General features: G+C 41.0%; 1 protein-coding gene across 5 annotated transcripts in view; it reads left to right on the top strand.

Annotated features, from left to right (window-relative positions):
* The first annotated feature begins 9127 nt into the window (after positions 1-9127).
* The window catches only part of LOC143029155 (gem-associated protein 8-like), a 44952-nt gene continuing 34531 nt past the window's right edge, over positions 9128-19548 (top strand). For 2 of the 5 annotated variants that reach the window (XM_076191631.1, XM_076191632.1), the window contains exon 1: positions 10363-10531. Coding sequence is in view for 2 of the 5 variants with exons in the window: in XM_076191630.1 (XP_076047745.1) it covers positions 10343-10531 (189 nt within the window). In the remaining 3 variants the exon portion in view is untranslated. Of the gene's footprint in view, positions 9271-10274; positions 10532-19548 lie in introns of those variants that run through there. The other 3 variants (XM_076191633.1, XM_076191630.1, XM_076191628.1) reach the window with 3 other exon arrangements.

Here is a 19548-nt window from a genome sequence, read left to right as displayed (position 1 = left end):
CTGGCAGCCATTAGAAACTTCCCTGTGCCGCCTCCAGCCCACCATCACCGACATCACAGCTTGGTACGGATTCGTAAACCAGCTGGCACCATTCCTTGTCACAGTTCCCGTCATGAACGCATTCCGGGAGCTCCTGAAGAAGCCATTTGGCAAGTACGTCTACTAGGACGAGCAACTCCGTACCAAGTTTCACCAGGCCCAGGACATCATCTGCCAACTCGTCAGGGACGGTCTCACGACCGTCATCACCGACTGGAGCAAGGAGGGCATCGGATTTGTTCTCCTTCAGCAATACTGCGGATGCTCATCCGCCGACACGCCCTTCTGCTGTAAAGGGGGCTGGCGGCTCGCAGCCGCCATCTCAATCCCGCCGAGTCGGGCTACGCTGCGGTGGAGGGGGAGGCCTTCGCTTTTGCGTGGGGCCAGCAGAAAGCGTGGCTGTTCCTCCTCGGGTGCCCCAACCTCATCGTCGTCACAGACCACCGCCCCCTGACTAAGCCACTGGGAGATCGGGCCCTGGCGTACATAACAAACCCCCGCCTCCTTAGGCTCAAGGAGAAGACCCTACACTTCAAGTTCCAAGTGAAGTACCTACCCTGAAAATGTAATTCCGCTGCGGATTGCTTGTCACGCTACCTCGCCCTAATGGCTGAGCCCAGCAGAACCGACATCGACCTCGACAAGGACCTAGCTGCAACAGTAACTGCCGAAGTCTTGGCTGCAATCACGCAAGAAGGATTCATGGCGGACAAAGAGTGCGTCAGAGAGGCCGCTGCCGCAGACCCAGTCTACCAGGTGCTACTAGCAAAGGTTACCACTGGCGACTGGCACCCTAATAAATCACAAAAAGTGGCTTGCCTTCGCCCCTATATGGGGTTAGGGAGAGGCTGGCCGTCTCAACAGACGTCGTGATATACAAGTTCGACCAGGGATGCATCCGCTTCGTCATCACAGAAGCTCTCAGCCAACGAATAGCAGCTAATCTGAACACGGGCCACCAGTACGTCGACTCCATGCTCCGCAGGGCCAGGCAGGCGGTCTACTGGCTAGGGATAGAGGGCGACCTCCAGCATCACAGATGGCCTTGTGAAGAGTGCGAGGCCCACGATCCGTCCTTACCGACTGAAACACACATCGTAACCCCTCTCCCATGAATACCCGTTCCAATGTACAGTGGCAGACGTGTTCCAGCAACAGGGCCACACCTACATGGTATACGCAGACAGGCTGACAGGCTGGCTGAAACTGGCCCAATTTCCCAATGGTACCTCATCCCACCGAATCAAGACGCAATTGCAGAGGTACTTTACTCATTGAGGAGCCCCACAGGAAATATCAATGGACGGCGGAATGAATCTGGCCAGTGGAGAAATGGCAGAGTTCTTCAAGAAATGGGTCGTCTTGGTAAGACTTTCATCCGCCCATTATCCCCAATCCAATGGCAAGGCAGAGGCCGCGGTCAAGGTCGCGAAGCGTCTCATCATGGTCAACACTGACGGCAGAGGCAGCCTCGACACAGATACAGGCTCAATGGCCCTACTCTAGTACCTCAACACACCAATTCGGGGAATCGACAAGTCGCCCGCGCAGCTAGGTAGGGGGGGGGGAGGGAATTACTGTACGGGGTGTCCACCGCCGGCCAACACCTCCAAGTCACCCAACACTGGGGCAGGGCGTTTCGCCAATGGGAGAAACAGATGGTCGACAACGGCGAAATCCTGGTCAACAGCGGCCCAGTAAGAATCCTGCCACCCCTCCTCCCCAGTGTACGTGTGTGAGTGCAGAAGCAGGCTTCAAACGTCTTGGACACGACTGGAACTGTTGTCGAGGCACTACCACACCGGCAATACTGTATACTCTGCCATTTCTCCACTGTTAGAGATAGGATTGAAGAGTGTCTAGTAGGGGAAGGTAAGGACCCAGTAGTTTGCTTAAGTGCCGAAGGAAATGATATAGGTAAGTTAGGGAGTGAGGAATTGTTTGCGCGGTACCGGGATGCGCTAGACAAGATTAGAAATAGGGGAGATGTTCCTGTTGTATGTGGAATCCTTCCGAGGCGTAGAGTTGGAGGCATGTGGCATTCCAGGGCTATTGCAATGAATTGCAGGCTGGGCAAAACATTGTAAGGCCAATGGATGGGCATTTGTCGACAACTGGATTTCGGCTAATTGCTGAATCCCTTAAGCGAGAAGTAAGCATCCTACAGGGTATTTTCGGGTAGATTACGTGGGAGTAGGGGGGAGGGAGTATCGGAATATAGTTTAGGCAATAGAAGCAACTTAGAGAGGAACTGTGTAAAGAATCCAAAGCAGGTGGAGGGAAGATATACTTAAAGTTTACTATACAAATACCAGGAGCATAATTAACAAAATTGATTTGCTGAGAGGTAAAGCATGCGTAGAAAATTTCGATATTATAGCTATTACTGAATCCTGGATCAACATGGCTGACAAACATTTCCTTCCGGAAATCGAAATAGAAGGATATAAGTTTTTTTTTCACAAGGATAGGGTTGGCAGGAATGAGGGAGGTGTAGCACTTTTCGTTAAAAATACAATAAACTGTATTATCAACAATTCGATTAAGGAAGAGAACTGTACGGAATCTATTCGGGTAGAGATTATAGGCAAGAATAAGAAAGCTATTATTGGCGTCTTGTATAGACCTCCTAACCTCAGCATTGAGCAGACTGATTCCCTGATTCATGAAATTCACAGAGCGTCCCAGTACAAAAACGTTGTGATCATGGGAGATTTTAATTATAGAAACATTGACTGGGAAACTTTAATAGGAGATCATGAAGCGAAGAAATTCCTAGATGTGGTGCAGGATAATTTCCTAAAACAAGTGATTACCGATCCTACGAGAGGACAAAATACCCTGGACTTAATTTTAACAAATAATGAGCACCAAATTAGCAGCGTAATAGTGGGAGATAGTCTAGGCTCTAGCGATCATCAAGAAATAAGATTTAATGTTATTTGGGAAAAATTAAATTGTACGAATAACGTTCAAGTACCAGACTTAAGGAAAGCAAACATTGACAATATAAAAACCTATTTGAAATTGAATACGAAATGTCATACGGACGTTTCGAACATTCTTGGTTCTCGAAACGGGGCTGGGAGTGAGGTCTGGGTCACGGAGGGTAATATGCATACCTTAGGTCAGGTCATTTGGGGGCGAGGGCCCAACAGTCAGGTCAGCGATTTAAAAGAAATGTATAGCAATCTAACTGATCTAATTATTAATGCACAAAACACATTCATCCCCCTAAAGTCAATACGGAAAAATAGTAATACTTCCGAATGGATGACGGACAGATTGAAACATGAGATCGGAATGAAAAGAGGACTTTACGTAAAAATGAAAAACGGGGAATCACACCTTAGATCAAGATATAACGAAATGGCAAACCTGGTTAAAAGGAATACACGTACAGCGAAACGTAATTATGAAATCAAGGTTGTCAGTCAAGCAAAATCCAACCCAAAGGGTTTCTTTCACCTCTATAGAACAAAAAACAAAGAAAGAATAGGACCAATTAAAAACGATGAAAATGTCATGATAGAATCTGAGGAAAAAGTGAGTGAGGAGTTTAACAATTATTTTCTATCGGTGTTTACTTACTAATGAGAGGTTAGATAAAAGTAGGCTACCTGACTGCGATCCGATTTTCAGAGGGGATGAAGAAAGTAGTCTATCTAATATCAGCATTAGTAAAGAAGAAGTAGCCAAGCAGATTGACAGACTTAAAGCTACAAAATCTCCGGGTCCAGACGAAATTTTTCCAAGAATGCTTAAGGAGTGTAAATTTGAAATCTGCGACCAGTTAAATGAAATATTTAATAAATCTGTAGATACTGGTTTTGTTCCTATTGCTTGGAGGTAGGCAAACGTTGTTCCTGTTTTTAAGAAGGGAGATAGATCGTCTATATGCAACTACAGGCCAATCATTTTGACATCGGTTATAGGAAAAATGCTTGAATCAGTAATAGTAAATAGACTCAGAGAACACATCGAAGGGCATAATTTGATTCGTGATTCACAGCATGTTTTCTCCAGGGGTGAGTCATGTGTGACTAATCTTCTATCCTTTTATACTAAAGTATATAAGGCGTCAGATAACAATGAAAATTACGATGTTATTTACCTTGACTTTAGCAAAGCGTTCGACAAGGTGCCACACCAGAGACTACTAAATAAAATCAAAGCCCATGGCATAGGAGGAAAAGTGTTAGAATAGATTTGAGCTTGAATTAGTAACAGAAAACAGCGGGTCATCCTTAATGGAATTAAATCTAGGTGGGGCATTGTTACTAGCGGGATCCCACAGGGCTCGGTTTTGTTATTCATTATGTACATAAACGACTTAGACGATGGGATAAATAGTGATGTTAGTAAGTTTGCGGACGACACTAAAATAGGACATCTAATTAGGTCAGGAGACGAAGCCCAGATTCTGCAGGATGATCTTAATAAATTGTTAACATGGTCGGTGAAATGGCAAATGAACTTCAATATCTCTAAGTGAAGCGTGTTCAACGTGGGGCTACACAACCCCGAAAATAGATACAACTTAGATAACACGTTTTTGGAAAAATCTGAGTGCGAGAGGGACTTGGGAGTTCTAGTGAGTCCGGACCTTAATACCAGGAAGCAGTGCATTAGCGCTAGAAATAAAGCTAACATAGCATTAGGCTTCATTGCTAGGACGGTAACGAATAGAAGTGCAGAGGTAATTATAAACTCTATCTAGCGGTAGTTAGACCCATCCTTGACTGTGCGGTACAGTTTTGGTCTCCATTCTACAGAATAGACATAAATTCACTAAAATCAGTACAGAGAAGAATAACCAAAATGATACATGGACTCGGAAATTTGCCGTACGAAGAGAGGCTAGGCACCTTAACTTACACTCTCTGGAAAGACGCAGAATGCGGGGTGATCTAATAGAAGTGTTCAAGTGGATCAAAGGCTATAACAAGGGTGATACAAACAAGGTCATCATAATAAAACAATAGGGCAGGACTCGCAGTAATGGGTATAACCTGGACAAATTTATGATTTAAGAAGGAAATATGCAAGAATTGGTTTACTAGTAGGGTGGTCGATGAATGGAATAAACTTAGTAACCATGTAGTAAGCGCTGAAACTATCAGTTGTTTTAAAAAACGATTAGACAACTTTATGGATGGGGATGACAGGTGGTGATGGATACTGAGCTGCCTAGTGTAGGCCTTATGGTCTCTTGCAGTCTCCTTTATTCTTATGTTCTTATGTATACCGTCAGGCTGGACGGCAGTGGTCGAGTATCCAGAGGGAATCGTCGCCACATGTGAACAATGATCAGGACACCCGAGGGACTATCTCCATCACCACCGACGTCACACAGCACACCCTCGCCCGCCCCACAGGGCCAACGCCCAAGTCGCCCACACAAGCAATCACAGCCACCCACATGGTTAAAAGACTTTACTCATCAATGATGTGACCACTACTCTCTGGAGTTTATTATACCGGGGTCGCGTACCCATGTCACAGCCATATTGTAAAAAATTCATGTTATGTTCATGCTGTTCCATGTACACTGTATTATAGTATTAGTTAACCCATGACAATTATCATGGTTTGTCTCGGAAGATGTAGGATGCACGACAATTTAGGTAGCTGAGCGCTGCCGATATATACCTTCATGCAAGTATATAAGAAAAGTGTATGCTGAAGTACTACGGCGTTTCATTCACCTCAAACATATCGTTATTATGCATTTGCGGTTAAAAATGCCATATAAGAAAAGTCTTAAAATATTCAATTCTACATGTTTGTCAAAAAGCGGCAAAAAAAAAAAAAAGCACATTCCTAGAACAAATCACCGCGCGGTTGCCACGTTCACTGCTTCTATGCGCACCAACAGACTACGCATTGCACTACAGAGCAGATTTACAGACCTATTACAAACACCCCTAGAGGCCCGTGACTCTATCCTACAATACATGCACTGGCTACAGAGGAGCCTGAGGAAGTCCCTCTACATCGATTCACATCGTGAGGAGGAGCAACTGATGGCCTCGCTCTCCGGCGCCTATGCGACGGACCCTTCCAAGTTCTGGAGGACCGTCAACCGTCAGCTGGAGGAGTGCTCTGCGCCTCCACCCAAGGTCATCATATATCTGAACCACTCTGCACACTCCCCCTAACACTAAGCTGACCTTCTGGCGTCAGCATGGAGTGAGGTCTTTAAACTCCATCCTGTGAAAGGACCACATTGTTATAGCACCTTGCACAATGTTAACTCTTTCATGAATAGATGTAGTGACCTCATTCCCGACGAGACTGTTGATCTCTCTCAGTTAGATGAAGATGATCCCTTTATCTGCCCCATCGTCTTTTAGGAGGTAAAGGGGGTTATCTCGATTTTAAAATTCAAATCCCCCGGTCCTTCAGGCATCGATGCACACCTACTAAAACGTATGCCAGACAACATAATCTCACACATGATGACACTATACAATAGCTCACGAGCCTCTGGGTACTTCCCACGACTTTTCAAGGCCTCCCACACCATTCTCATACCCAAACCCCAGAAACCCGCCTCCTCCCCCCTTTCATACCGGCTGATCTCCCTTCTGGAGTACTTTGGTAAGGTATTTGAGCACGTCCTCTGCCGCCTCCTGACCGTGTACCTGGAGACGGAGAATGTGCTGAGGGACTGCCAGTTTGGTTTTCGGCCGGGGCGCGGTGCAGACGACGCCATTTCCATGATCATTCAATGGGTTCAAAGACCGCTAGACGGTCGCCCTGGTAAAGCCATTTTGGTTTGTAAGGATGTGGAGAGGGCATTCGATACTGTCTGGCATGAAGGCCTTAAGTAAAAATTGCACCACAATTTCGACTTTGCCCTGCCGTTCACAAGGTTGCTCTGCAATTACCTGGACGACAGGACAATAAGAATAAAGTGGCGGGACTGTCTGTCCCAACCTTTTGTGCTGAGGGCTGGAGTACCGCAATGGTCAGTCCTTGCTCCCACTCTGTACAATCTACATACGAATGACCTGCCAGAACCAGCTTATTCACGCAACCGAGCTTCAGAGCCGCTGATTCCCTACACCGAGTTTCCAACATCCGTCCACTCAACCAACACAAACTTCACACGAGACACCTAGAAAAATTGCACGACAGACACAAACACCTAATACAACACGTTGCACCTAGACCATACCGTACAGACTATCTGTCAGCTGGGCCCCTCCCACGTGCGGTGTACACGATAAGTCGTGTATAGCCGCACTTATCAATAATGTATCCCTTCACCAACTTTGACTGGTGATAACAACAATAATAATGATAGTAATGATGATAATCCAACAACAACAACAACAACAACAACAACAACAACAACAACAACAACAATAATAATAATAATGATAATAATAATAATAATAATAATAATAATAATAATAATAATAATAATAATAATAATAATAATAATAATAATAATAATAATAATAATAATAATAATAATAATAATAACAACAATGTATATAGCCCATTAATTGTCAGGCTATAAGTATACACGTTGGAGGCATCATTCCTCTACGTGTAGAATAAACACGCAACCATATCGCAAACAAAACTAACACAACTACATAAACTTTTTCTTCTACTGAAATTATTTTCATTTCCAACTTTCTCTCCTACTACATCTTCTCATTTCAGTTTACCTACCATTAAAATTATTTTCAATTTCTCTATCTTTCCCTAAGACTAAACCTCCTACTCGTTTTCTAACTTTGTTGGATGAGGATAAGAAGAATAGATATTCCTACGTAACCAGACGGTTACACATTAATCCCAGTCTCCAACCCCAAGTCTCCTGCCCATACCTCCAAAACCACGACACCACGAAATAATTATCCTTAATCGCCCGGTGGCAAAAGCCCTCTTTTATACACTACTATCTCTTCATTTTCTTACAGACATTCTTCACCTCCCACAAAACCGATCCCGCGCGAGCGGGTGGTCTTACCTAACAATTCGCAAGAGCAGCCTCTTCACCAGCAACAGCAACAACTCTACTAGCTCCAAGACCTCTCTCCTACCATCGGATCAAGGATCAACAATCTCCAAGACCTTCTCTCTCTCCTAACGCCGGATTGAGAACCTCCAGCTCCAGACCTAAGGCTCACCACATTCTCGCCTGATTCAGTAAATAAAGAGAAAGATAAAGGCCACTGCATTGATTTCCTTCCTTGGTTGCCCTTCATACCTCAACACTACAGCAATGTAATACATATTTTCTGAGATGGTTCTGTTATCAGTGAAAAATCTGAATGCGGTTGTAACATTACGGGAATGTTACTTGTGCTTAGGTGCCGAGGTTAGTGAAGGAGACTCGAGTGAGTTTGGTGGCTTTATTCTGGTTAGCACGAGTGTCGACCTAAGCTGGATCGGCGGGTAGGGCTCGGGGCCCTGCCCTAAACCACAAAAGTGACCGCGAGCCTCGGGTCGGGCACTGCTGGTTACAAGTACAGAAAGGAACTGGGGCGGACACCAAAACCTGGTATCTTTATATAGGCCTCATGCGTACGTTAAAGTAGCACACGACCCATCCTGACCGAAACATGGCTCGGCAGGGCTTATGTTGTGCTTTCAAGAGGATACAAATGCATGTAGTACAGGCGTACTATAGACTTAACCTACACACAAGTAATATAAGGCCGAAGGCCAGCTATTTCTACACACTATATCCATTCCTGGTTCATCCCATTTCTGTGGCGGCGATGCTATAAGCCAAAATACCGCGTCGAAGTACATGTGGGGGACTTTTCAACACACGGTATTGTGATTAAGGAATCCTATGAATATTGAGTAAGTAATGAAGAGCAATATTACAAAATAATAGGTGTAAACTCCTGCACCACTGCAGAATTACATACAATATACGAAAGTTTAAAACTAATGTCCAACAGAGGCTAGTCTTCATATTGTTACCAACACGTGTAAACTGTTTCTCATAAACTACATCGTTCGGGTGGTTTACGATCAACAGAAGTAGATAAGCAGGCAGGCAAGAAGGAGGAGGAGGTGGAGAAAAGGCGATGTCGTACCCAAAATGCATTGGGACCGTCAGATTGCTCTTACAGCTTAGCCGGACCGTGTTATTAGACTGTTGGAGACATAACCTCAAGCCAGTTAACTTCCTACATCCTTTGCCCACCATTGACAATAGTTACGCTACCTGCGTACAGACTGGAACAGTCAAACTGCGTAAATAAATGTGATGTTATACTTCGTGTTCGTTGGTGAATCGACGTCAAATACAGTGTCTCGTAAAAAAAAAAGTGCCTGTGACTGATTTCCGTGTGTGTGTCTACAGTGACTTCATTGATTATATCATTGCTTGACTAGTTTACGTTGTTTGTGTCTACGCATGTATGACTTCTGGTATCTTTATTCACGGGTGCTTTATTTATTCCCTCGTTTATAGGCTTTTCTATTTACGTGAATGTGTAGATTATATTTTCGTTGTATAGTTTAATAGCCAATTTGTTTGCCTTGTTGTATTAATATATGTGGCCAATGCTTAAACAATTCTTAGTAATAACAGCCTTGTTTTAAGTGTAAAGTTAACTAAGGACATGGAATCCATTAAAATCAATAACTTTTGTATGGATGCCATCACACTGGAATATATTTGAATGATTTAGCTAAACGAGAAACGGAGAAAGGCATCGTTGATATCATAAGTGTCCCTAGTACGAAAAAAGTAAAACTGAAAACGAGAAAACAGGCACTTGGGACCTGGGGAAAAAAAAAAATATAGCAAAGGGAAGTGAAAGTATGTGACACTACTGTATACGACTGTAATTGAAAACTGTAGTTTCACTTAATGTCGTTTTCATAAAAAACGGATGTATCGTCAGGAGGGCTGCCGTTCCGTAGAATTTTTTACCAAAGCGTTGAAAAATAGCGGCATGAGGCAACTGCACAAGGACACGAGGAATTTTTTTCTATATATCAGCGGGCTGTTCAAAACATTTTAAAAACTAATTTTTTTGTTTAAAAACCATAGAACTAGTTATCAAATAAATGGTACATCAAAATATGACTTTTGTTGGTAATTGTGTTACTTGTCTTATAAAATATTGTACCCCAAAAGATACGTTTTTACGGTGTAGAAAAAAAAATTCAACGCTAAAGTTTCAGCTTTCTTTTAGCGATAATAATATAAGAAAAAAATTATATCTTACTGAATATGTTAGGGCATGTGGGCCTTATATACATTCAAGAATAAAACTAGAACCAACATTTTGTCAAAGTTTGACAAGTATATCTTGCTATGAAAGTATGCACACACCCGAGAAAAATGTATGCCCCGGTATGGCAACACTTCCATTCTACACAGCAGTGTAGAAAACGCGGCAACCCTGAATTCGTCAGTTCTAGTTTGTTTACAAACAAAAAGGAATGTGTGGTGTGCATCGTAAATTGTGCTGATACTAGACTTGCTTCACTGCAATGTGCTGTGGTAAGTAGTCAGGCGTGATGAATATTGATGAAAAGAGGTGTAAAGAAAAAAATATTGGTGTTACAAGGGTAAAGGAGACCCAAACACGTTAAAATAATATCGACGGCCGTGCAAGTTAAAGTAAAAGTTTTGAACTTGTTACTTGTAACAATTTTTTAGATAAGTAAAAAAATATACATTTTCAGAATCCCTTTGACTTTGGCTTCAACTGAGGAAAAAGTAAAGTGTGTCCCTAGGTTGGGTGAACTGAAATCTACTATTGCTGTACAAAGAAAGTTTAGAATTGAATACATTATAATGATAATGATTATTATTATTAATATAATTATAAAGAACCACCTTATAGGAACACTATAACTATTGCCTGTTTATTGGTTCTTTATTGTATTCAGTTCTAAACTTTCTTTGTACAGCAATAGTAAATTTCAGTTCAGCCAACCAAAGGACACACTTTACTTTTTCCTCAGTTGAAGCCAAAGTCAAAGGGATTATGAAAAAAAATGCTTATCTAAAAATTGTTACAAATTTTGTGGTGAAGAATTATTCAATAACTAAAAACCAGATACATGAAACTTTAAACACCTTTTACAAATTTTCTCAACCTCTGCCTCTACCAAAACAAACGTTTATTTATTAATAGATTTTTATTTTAGCAACTGTTTCTATTATTTATTTCTGCCAAGGATAATGTATATTATGGTTTTGGTGATAAGGAATTATCTGAGAGAAAAAAAAGAGAAGATATAGAGTGGTTCTGGGGTTATCAAAAGTTTGAAATCTAGGAGTGGTGCTCGGGCCTGTGATGAAGTAAAATTATTGGTAAATTTTTAGTTGTGCACACCTATGTAATATAGCAAGAGAAAATTAATTATTCTAAAAATTGTATTTGGATCAATGTAATATGTGATTTCCTTGGCAGAAATCAATAAAAAAAAGTTGCTAAAAACTATTCATTAACGAATGAAGTCTCAGCGGCTGAATGATGTACCATGTTTCTGATAGATGCCAAGGTCGAAGAAATGAAAGGATGATATATTAGTTTATTCTAACCTAATCCAACCGACCAAACCCAACAAACTTATGTAACCTAACCTATATTTAGTAATTTGGTACCATTTTGGTACCAATTCTCCCATAAAGTCCAAGGAAGCCCTATTGTCTTTGTAATAGTGCTTATTGACATCACTTGGAGTTGGAGAACATCTGGTCCACAATGTGAAAGCTATCGTCTGATAGTGACTGGACTGGCATGGCGTCTGGACCAAATCCTAGCAGCTTTGTTCTTTAGTAGATTTGCTTGTAGCAAGGTTTTTTGTTTTTTATTTTTGCCAAGAAAATAGCATATTACATTCATGTATTATAATTTAAAAAATTAATATTTAATTTTCTAATGCTATATTGCATAGGTGTGCACAACTAAAATAATACCAAATTATCTCTATTTCATTGTGTTGATACTGGTAAGATTAAGGAAAAATTGTGAAAAGTGAAGTTGAGACTCACAGTGAGGGTGATCCTTATCCAATATCTGATTTTAATAGCTTGAAGATTAGCAATATTTTGAAGATTCATCTCGAAATAATCAACTTATGCATAGTCAAGTGAAAAGTTGCTTTTATTAAAACTATTCTCAAGGGAGCTCTAAATAGTCAACTTTTAAGCTTGTGTAGACCAGTGTCAAATTCATCTTTCTTATCAAAGATGATAGAATATGTAATTCTAAATCAACTTGAAGAATTTTTACAATTAAAACAAGTTTTGCCTGATGAAGAATCAGCTTGTAGACAGTTATATTCAACTGAAACTGTGCTATGTTCTGTGATGAATGATTTGATTTTTTTGATGGATGATAGAAAGTGTGGTGTTCTGATCCTTTTGGACTTGAGTGCTGCTTTAGATACTGTGGGGGTTTTATGCACATTAAATGCTAAATTATAAACAAACTGTTTTTTTAATCAATTTTCATCCATATCTGTGACATACATATACCAAAGGCTTTTTTTCCCCCTTACAAGGGAGGTAGTAAAAAAAAAACAAAGGCATAAAAACCACTCCCACCTATAGACGCAAAAAAAAAAATTTAATCGCATTTTTTTTTTATATAAACTTGTTTTTTATAAGTTTTTATTTATTTATTTTTTTTTATTTTTTTTTAATATTTTTTAATCTTGTCCAAATTTGTTAGACAGAGTATAAAAATAAACAAGTAATTGACCGTTTTAGTCGCTGTCAGATCCTGCAAGCCTGCAACAAGTATAGATACTGTATATGGGCCAGTATGGCTATTGGCTGGCTGCCTTACAAAATTTATCTTTTATCTTAGCATACTCTTCAAAGATTAAACACTCCAATTTCCCATAATGACCGTGGACGTTGCCTAAACACAGATCCGCCACTTGGACAATGGAAAAGGGGTTAACATAGTAATGAGGGGAAACTGTTGTACTCCCCGCCACCCATCGAGGCTCAGAGCTTACTTTCTACCTGACTTTTTGCTTGTTATCACTTAACTTTAACCTACAATCATACATAAATCCTTGAGATGCAACTCAGAAAAAATCGTGTTTTTTTTTTTTTAAACATGGATATTTTCGTGTTTTTATATATTTTGTTTTAAAATAACTCAGCAAGGAAAATAACCATATTACAATAATTTTTATATGTTAGAATATCAAATAAATCAGTATACCCCTCACTTAAGGTTTTCTATGGTGTTAGGGCACTTCTATTTGCTGTGGTTTCATGTTTTGATGTGTTTTATTTATTTTACAATGTACAGTTGCCCCACTTAGTTTTGGCACAGTTTTAAAAAGGTTTCGGACAAGTATAGCAACTCGCCCAGTATTCTTTTTATTACATTTTCGTGTCTGTTCATTTACATGTTTTTTTTTTTTTTTTTTTTTTTTTTTTGCTAAATAGTAATTACCTTAAATGTGACAAACAGCGAAATACTCAAAATGGTGTAGCAGACGACACATTTTTCTTGACTTACTAATGATATCTATCACTCATTTGACAATACGATTAATATACGTTGCAGAGGAGAGAGAACACAGAAATCTGTTCATGTAGTGGTCGATGGTAAACTAACAACCAGCTTCAAGCTGTGAGTGGTGTTGAGTGCAGTGACAAACTAACCAAAACTAAATCTTATACCTATAAGTTATGTTATAACCCTATTATTGAATCAATTATTTTCATTTATTTATTCAGCAGAGGGCTTGTGATCCAATTATGTTATGTATGATTGTAGGTTAAAGTTAAGGGATAGTGAGCAAAAAGTCAGGTAGAAAAAAAAATTCTTTAAAAAAAAACAGCAGTTTTTTTAGCTGCATCTCTACTCCCACCCAATCTATCCCTTTCACTCTTCACTTGCCTCCACCCTCCTCCCTCCCTCTTATCTTGGCACCTCGTGGATAACAGGACATCTCTGCATCTTGTCCACTGCCCTGAGTCAAAAGCAGTGTCGCAAGACACAGCACATCCACAGCAAGGCCGTTTCATTGAATCAGCAACCCCCCCTCTCCGTCCCCTTATGCTGACGTGCTGTGTCAAATTTTTCTCACGCATACTCCCTCTCCCCCGACCCCCACCCATTCCACCTCATGGATCACAACATCATCCATATACAACCATTCTCCATTCACCCTGTTTTCTGTCCTCTCCTATCCTTCCTCAACAGACATTCCCCTCCTCCCCAAAGCCCCTTTTACCCTATCCATCCATCTCATCCTAAGTCACCTCCTCATGTTCACTCCTACATCTGCCGTCCACACCTCTTTTACTAATCTTTCTTCACTCATTCTTTCCATGTGTCCAAACCATCCTAATACTCTTTCGTCCAACCTATCTCCCAACTCCCTTTCCACTCCCATTCTCCTCCTCTCCTCCTCATTTCTCACTCTGTCCATCCTAGTAACAACTGTCATATTTCTCAGACACCTCATCTCAAACACATTCAAACTCCTTCTCTCTTCCTTTCTTATGTTCCATGTTTCTACCCCATACAGTGCTGTTGGCACAATCACCCCTTCATATAATCTCCCTTTAGCATACATTCCCAAATGTCTATTTCTCATTACACTTATCCACTAAGGCATTTACTTGCTTCTCTCAATTTACATTCTACCTCCATCTCCACTCCTCCCTTTCCTATCACATTCATACCTAAGTATCTAAAACTATCCACTGCCTCCAGTCGCTCTCCCTTCATACTTCCAGTCTGCTGCTACTTTCACCCCTTGTACATCTCATCACCTTGCTTTTACCCACATTTATCATCAACTTCCTTCTTTCACACACTTTCCCAAACTCTGTCACTAACTTCCTTAACCCCTTCAATACGGTGCCGCACACGTAGTCGTCATGGACTTAGATCTCAGTGGCAGCAGCCAATGCCAGCCGTACGACGTGTCGTAATAATACTTGCATCATAAAATATAGTCACCGCTTATATCGATCGTTCTCTTTCACCCGCGAATTTTGAATACCACAGAGAATGGGATTCAGGGCACATTTGAGAGAATGTAAAAACACAGGGGCGACTACAATAAATATAATCAAGACGCCGATATGGCAGCCTCGCGAATACACTCGCTCCCCATGACGCCTACGTGTGCGGCACCGTATGGAAGGGGTTAATCCCTCCTCTGATCCTGCCACAAGCAGTGTCACCTGCAAACAACAGCTTGCTCACCTCCCACTTTTCTCCATTTTCTTTAACCATCTCCAATCCCTGACCCACTACCCTTGCATTTACCTCTCGCACCACCCCATCCATGTAAAGATTGAACAGCCATGGTGACATAACACATCCCTGACGAAGTCCCACCTTTACCTCAAACCACTTGCTCTCCATTTCTAATCCAGACACATGCTCTACTACTCTCGTAAAAACTCTTGACAGCTCCTAAAAGCTTTCCTCCTATCCCGTATATCTGCAAAACCTCCCACAGTGCCTTCCTGTCTACCCTGTCATAAGCCTTTTCCAAATTCATAAAAGCCCAAAAACATCCTTACCTTTTTCTATAGCTTTCTCGCATATGTCTTGCCACAAAAATCTCATCTACACAACCTCTACCTGTCCTAAACCCACACTGTTACTCACCAATTACTCCTGTTCCTCTTTTAATCCTCTCAATCAAGACCCTCCCATAAACCTTCCGAACTACACTTAACCACTTCAATACGGGACTTAAATCTCGCGGGCAGCAGCCAATGCCAGCCGTACGACGTAACGAAATAATATTCGCATCGTAAAATATAGTCGCCGCTTATATCGATCGTTCTCTCTTTCACCCGCGAATTTTGAAAACCACAGAGAATGGGATTCGGGGCACATTTGGGAGAATGTAAAAACACAGGGGTGACTACAATAAATATAATCAAGACGTCGATATGGCAGCGTCGCGAATCCACTTGCTCCTCATGACGCCTATGTGTGCGGCACCGTATAGAAGGGGTTAACAAGCTAATCCCTCTGAAACTACTACACTCACACTTGCCCCCTTTTCCCTTGTAAAGTGGAACTATATAGGCACTCCTCCAGTACTCTACCTCCTCTTAAACAAACATTAAATAACCTCACCAGCCAGTCCACCATCACTGTACCTCCTTTTTTCAGACATTCTGCATGACATCCATCCATCACAGGTGGCTCACCTGCTCTCATCATCTTAACAACTGTCTTCACTTCATCCTTCCTTATTTCTCCTCCATTTTCCTGACTCATCAGTCATTTTCTTGGCACTTCCCACCGCAACTACCTTTCCCTCCCTATCGTCCTTCACATTTAGCAACTCCCTAAAATACTCTGCCCATCTTCCTCTTACTGGCTTCTCTTCCATTATCATCTCTCCATCTGCACCTTTTACCTTTTCTTCTCTACTTGATTCCCCTCCTCTTCCTCTTTTAATTGCTTTCCAAAACATCTTTTTATTACTTTCAAAATTTTCTGTCATACTCTTCCCCCGTTTCACATCTGCTCTCCTCTTTGCCTCCTTTATCTTATGCTTTCCTTCTCTTCTCTTTTCTTTGTACCTTTCATATTCCCTCATCCTATTTTGTAACCCTTCTCTTCTACAACCTTCTTCACTTCCTCATCCCACCACTCACTACCCTTCCTTCTATTTCCTCCTGTCCTTGTTCCACACACCATCTTTGCACACCTTGTGACTCCCTCCTTGAACCATCCCCATTCCTCCTCTACTCCTAGTTCTACTCTATCCTTCACTCCCTCCCACTCCTCTCTCAGCTTCTTCTTATACTCCTTCTTCTTTTCTTTCTCATTTAAGCATTTCACTTCAAGCACCTCCCTACCTTTTGTCCTTTTCCTCTTTCTCCATCTATCCTCCACCCTCAACTTGCCTTCCACCAAAAAATGATCTTATATCTCTCCCCACTTTCTCTCCCCTTAGAACATGTACATCCTTAACTCTTCCCAATGTACTTCTATCTACCACTTAGTCCATTAATGCTCTATCTACCACCCTTCCATCCACCACCCTCGCCCATGTATTCTTATGCTTGATTTTCTTCCTAAACACTGTATTTGCTATCATCAACTCTAGACATATCTCCATCATCAACTCTCCACTATGATTCTTTCCTGGAACTCCACACTTACCAACCACTCTATTGGTTCATTTCCTACCCTAGCATTAACCTCTTCACTCCGGGGCACATCGCACGTCTGGCAGCATTAGCTGCCCGACGTGCGATGTTGCGTCATAATAATCGCATTATAAAAAATAAAGTCAGTGCACAATCGTTCGTTCTCTTTCACCCGTGAATTTTGATAACCATAGAAAATATGATGAAGCCAGTTTAGAGAGAATGGAGGTTACGTAGGTCCGACTACAATAAATATAATCAAGACGCCGCCGTCGGCATCGTCTCGTACCCACTTGCTCCTCATGACGCCTACGTAGGCGTCACCGTATGGAAGTGGTTAAGGTCTCCCAAAATACATTGACATCTCTCCCTAATCCCTCTATACACTCATTTAAATCTATCCAAAAAGCCTCCCTTTCCTCTACACTCTTCTCATTACCAGGCCCATATGCACTTACAAAAACCCACATCCCCTTTCCCAGTTTCACCTTCATCCACATTAACCTTGAAGAAACCTCCTTCCACTCCACTACACATTTACCTATCTCTTCACTTACTAGTATAGCCACCCCTTCTCTCCCTTGTCCCCTCTTCACTCCTGAGAACCTCCCAACTACACTCCCAAACTCGCACTCGCCCCTCCTTCTCAACTTAGTTTCACTCAAAGCCAACACATCCATCTTTCTTCTCACAAACATACTGCCTATCCCTTCCCTTTTACTCTCATCTGTACCACATTCATGAACATTAAAAGACCCAAACCTTAGGGTACTGTTTGGAAAACTCCTAGACCCTCTTATGCATTTACATTTTTAGGAATGGCCCCTGTGGGGCTACATGGAGAAGGATGCCTAGTCTTAAGCCCCATTCCGTTTTTCTTGCCTCTTATGATTCAAGTGGGAATACTTAGTTGCAGCATTCTATCCCTCACCACAGGGTAGGCAAAAAAAAAAAAAAAAAAAGGAAATGAATATTCAGAGAAGTGGTACAGGACAGTCAGGGGCAACATAACAGAGGGACAGTTGCAGTATAATAGTGTCATCATTTCTCTATGAACAGAATCCTCCTCTATCACAGGTCTGTAGGGGATGCCCGATATAGACCCTAAAGTATCAACTGCATGCTACTTTACCACAGTAACATGCAGCCAATACCCCAGACGGGGATCTGTGACACATTCAAATAAATTGCACTATTTGGTTATGTTTGCTTGATGTCATCGCTTTCTATGTTTCCCATTGCATCCACAGCATTATGGTTGTGGTGATGGACACTCCGTCGAACATGTTGAAATAAAAAGACAATTTATTTCAGGTACCCAATCTTTCATATATTTCATGTAAATACTGTACTGATTAATTTCACATGATCACATAATAAATCTGTCAGTTACAAAATTACGTTACAAGTTCACAGATATGCATTGGAAATGTTTTCACACGATCGTATTTTATTCATGTCAATTACAAATAATTACTAATGATTAAAACAATACAGGGATACAACAGTATCATATAGCACAAATCCAAAGCAGTTGTCCTTAAAATCACAGATATGCATAGGAAATATTTTCACACTGCACCCTCTAGACTGTATATAACAAACTACCATAAAAACTATTCATTTAACTGTATAATATCATGTATGTTATATGTATAGGCACAATTCATTTTGCAAACAAGATAGATAAAACTATTTGTCAAATCTTATTTCTATTTTCAGTTTCTGGTCCATGGCCCAAATGTCCATCATTGGGTCATATTTTATTCTTGTCAAGTACAAACATGTTCAAATGGCTGTCCACCACGACAACCAGAACACTGTGGATGCAATGGGAAAGATGGAAAGTGATGACATCAAGCAAACATGACCAAATAGAACAATTTATTTGAATCTATGTGACATATAGATGAAGATGAATTAAAAAACAGTTTATTGTTTATAATTTAGCATTTAATGTGTATAAAAACCATATTTTCGTCATAGGATGCAAATTAGGGTGAATGTACTGTGGTACATAGTTTGTTAGTGGAAGGTCTGAAAAATATTTGTTGAAGATGAGGCACTGGAGCTTATGAAGAACTACATTGAAAGGAGAACCTATTGTGTACAGATAGGAAATTACTTGTCTGGAACCCAGAATCTATGAAGGGGGTACCACAAGCTAGTGTAAGTTAAAATTGAATGAGAATAAAACCGAGTGTCTGGTTGTTGAAAAAAAGAGATCTAAGTAGGTTGGAGGATATTCAAAGTCTAAATATCAGAGGAAATGAGATTGATGTAAGTAAATTAGTGAAGGATTTAGGAGTGTTGATAGATAGAAACCTGTCCATGAAAGAACAAATAGACAAAATTGAAAGAATGGCAGGTTATCTGAGAAATATTGCATTTGTAAAGAAATATAC

The sequence above is a fragment of the Oratosquilla oratoria genome, chromosome 10 (genome assembly GCF_046742065.1).
Source record: "Oratosquilla oratoria isolate Oo_2021 chromosome 10, ASM4674206v1, whole genome shotgun sequence".
NCBI lineage: Eukaryota > Metazoa > Arthropoda > Malacostraca > Stomatopoda > Squillidae > Oratosquilla > Oratosquilla oratoria.
Note: the sequence above shows the minus strand (reverse complement) of the source record. Positions and strands in the feature narration are given on the sequence as shown.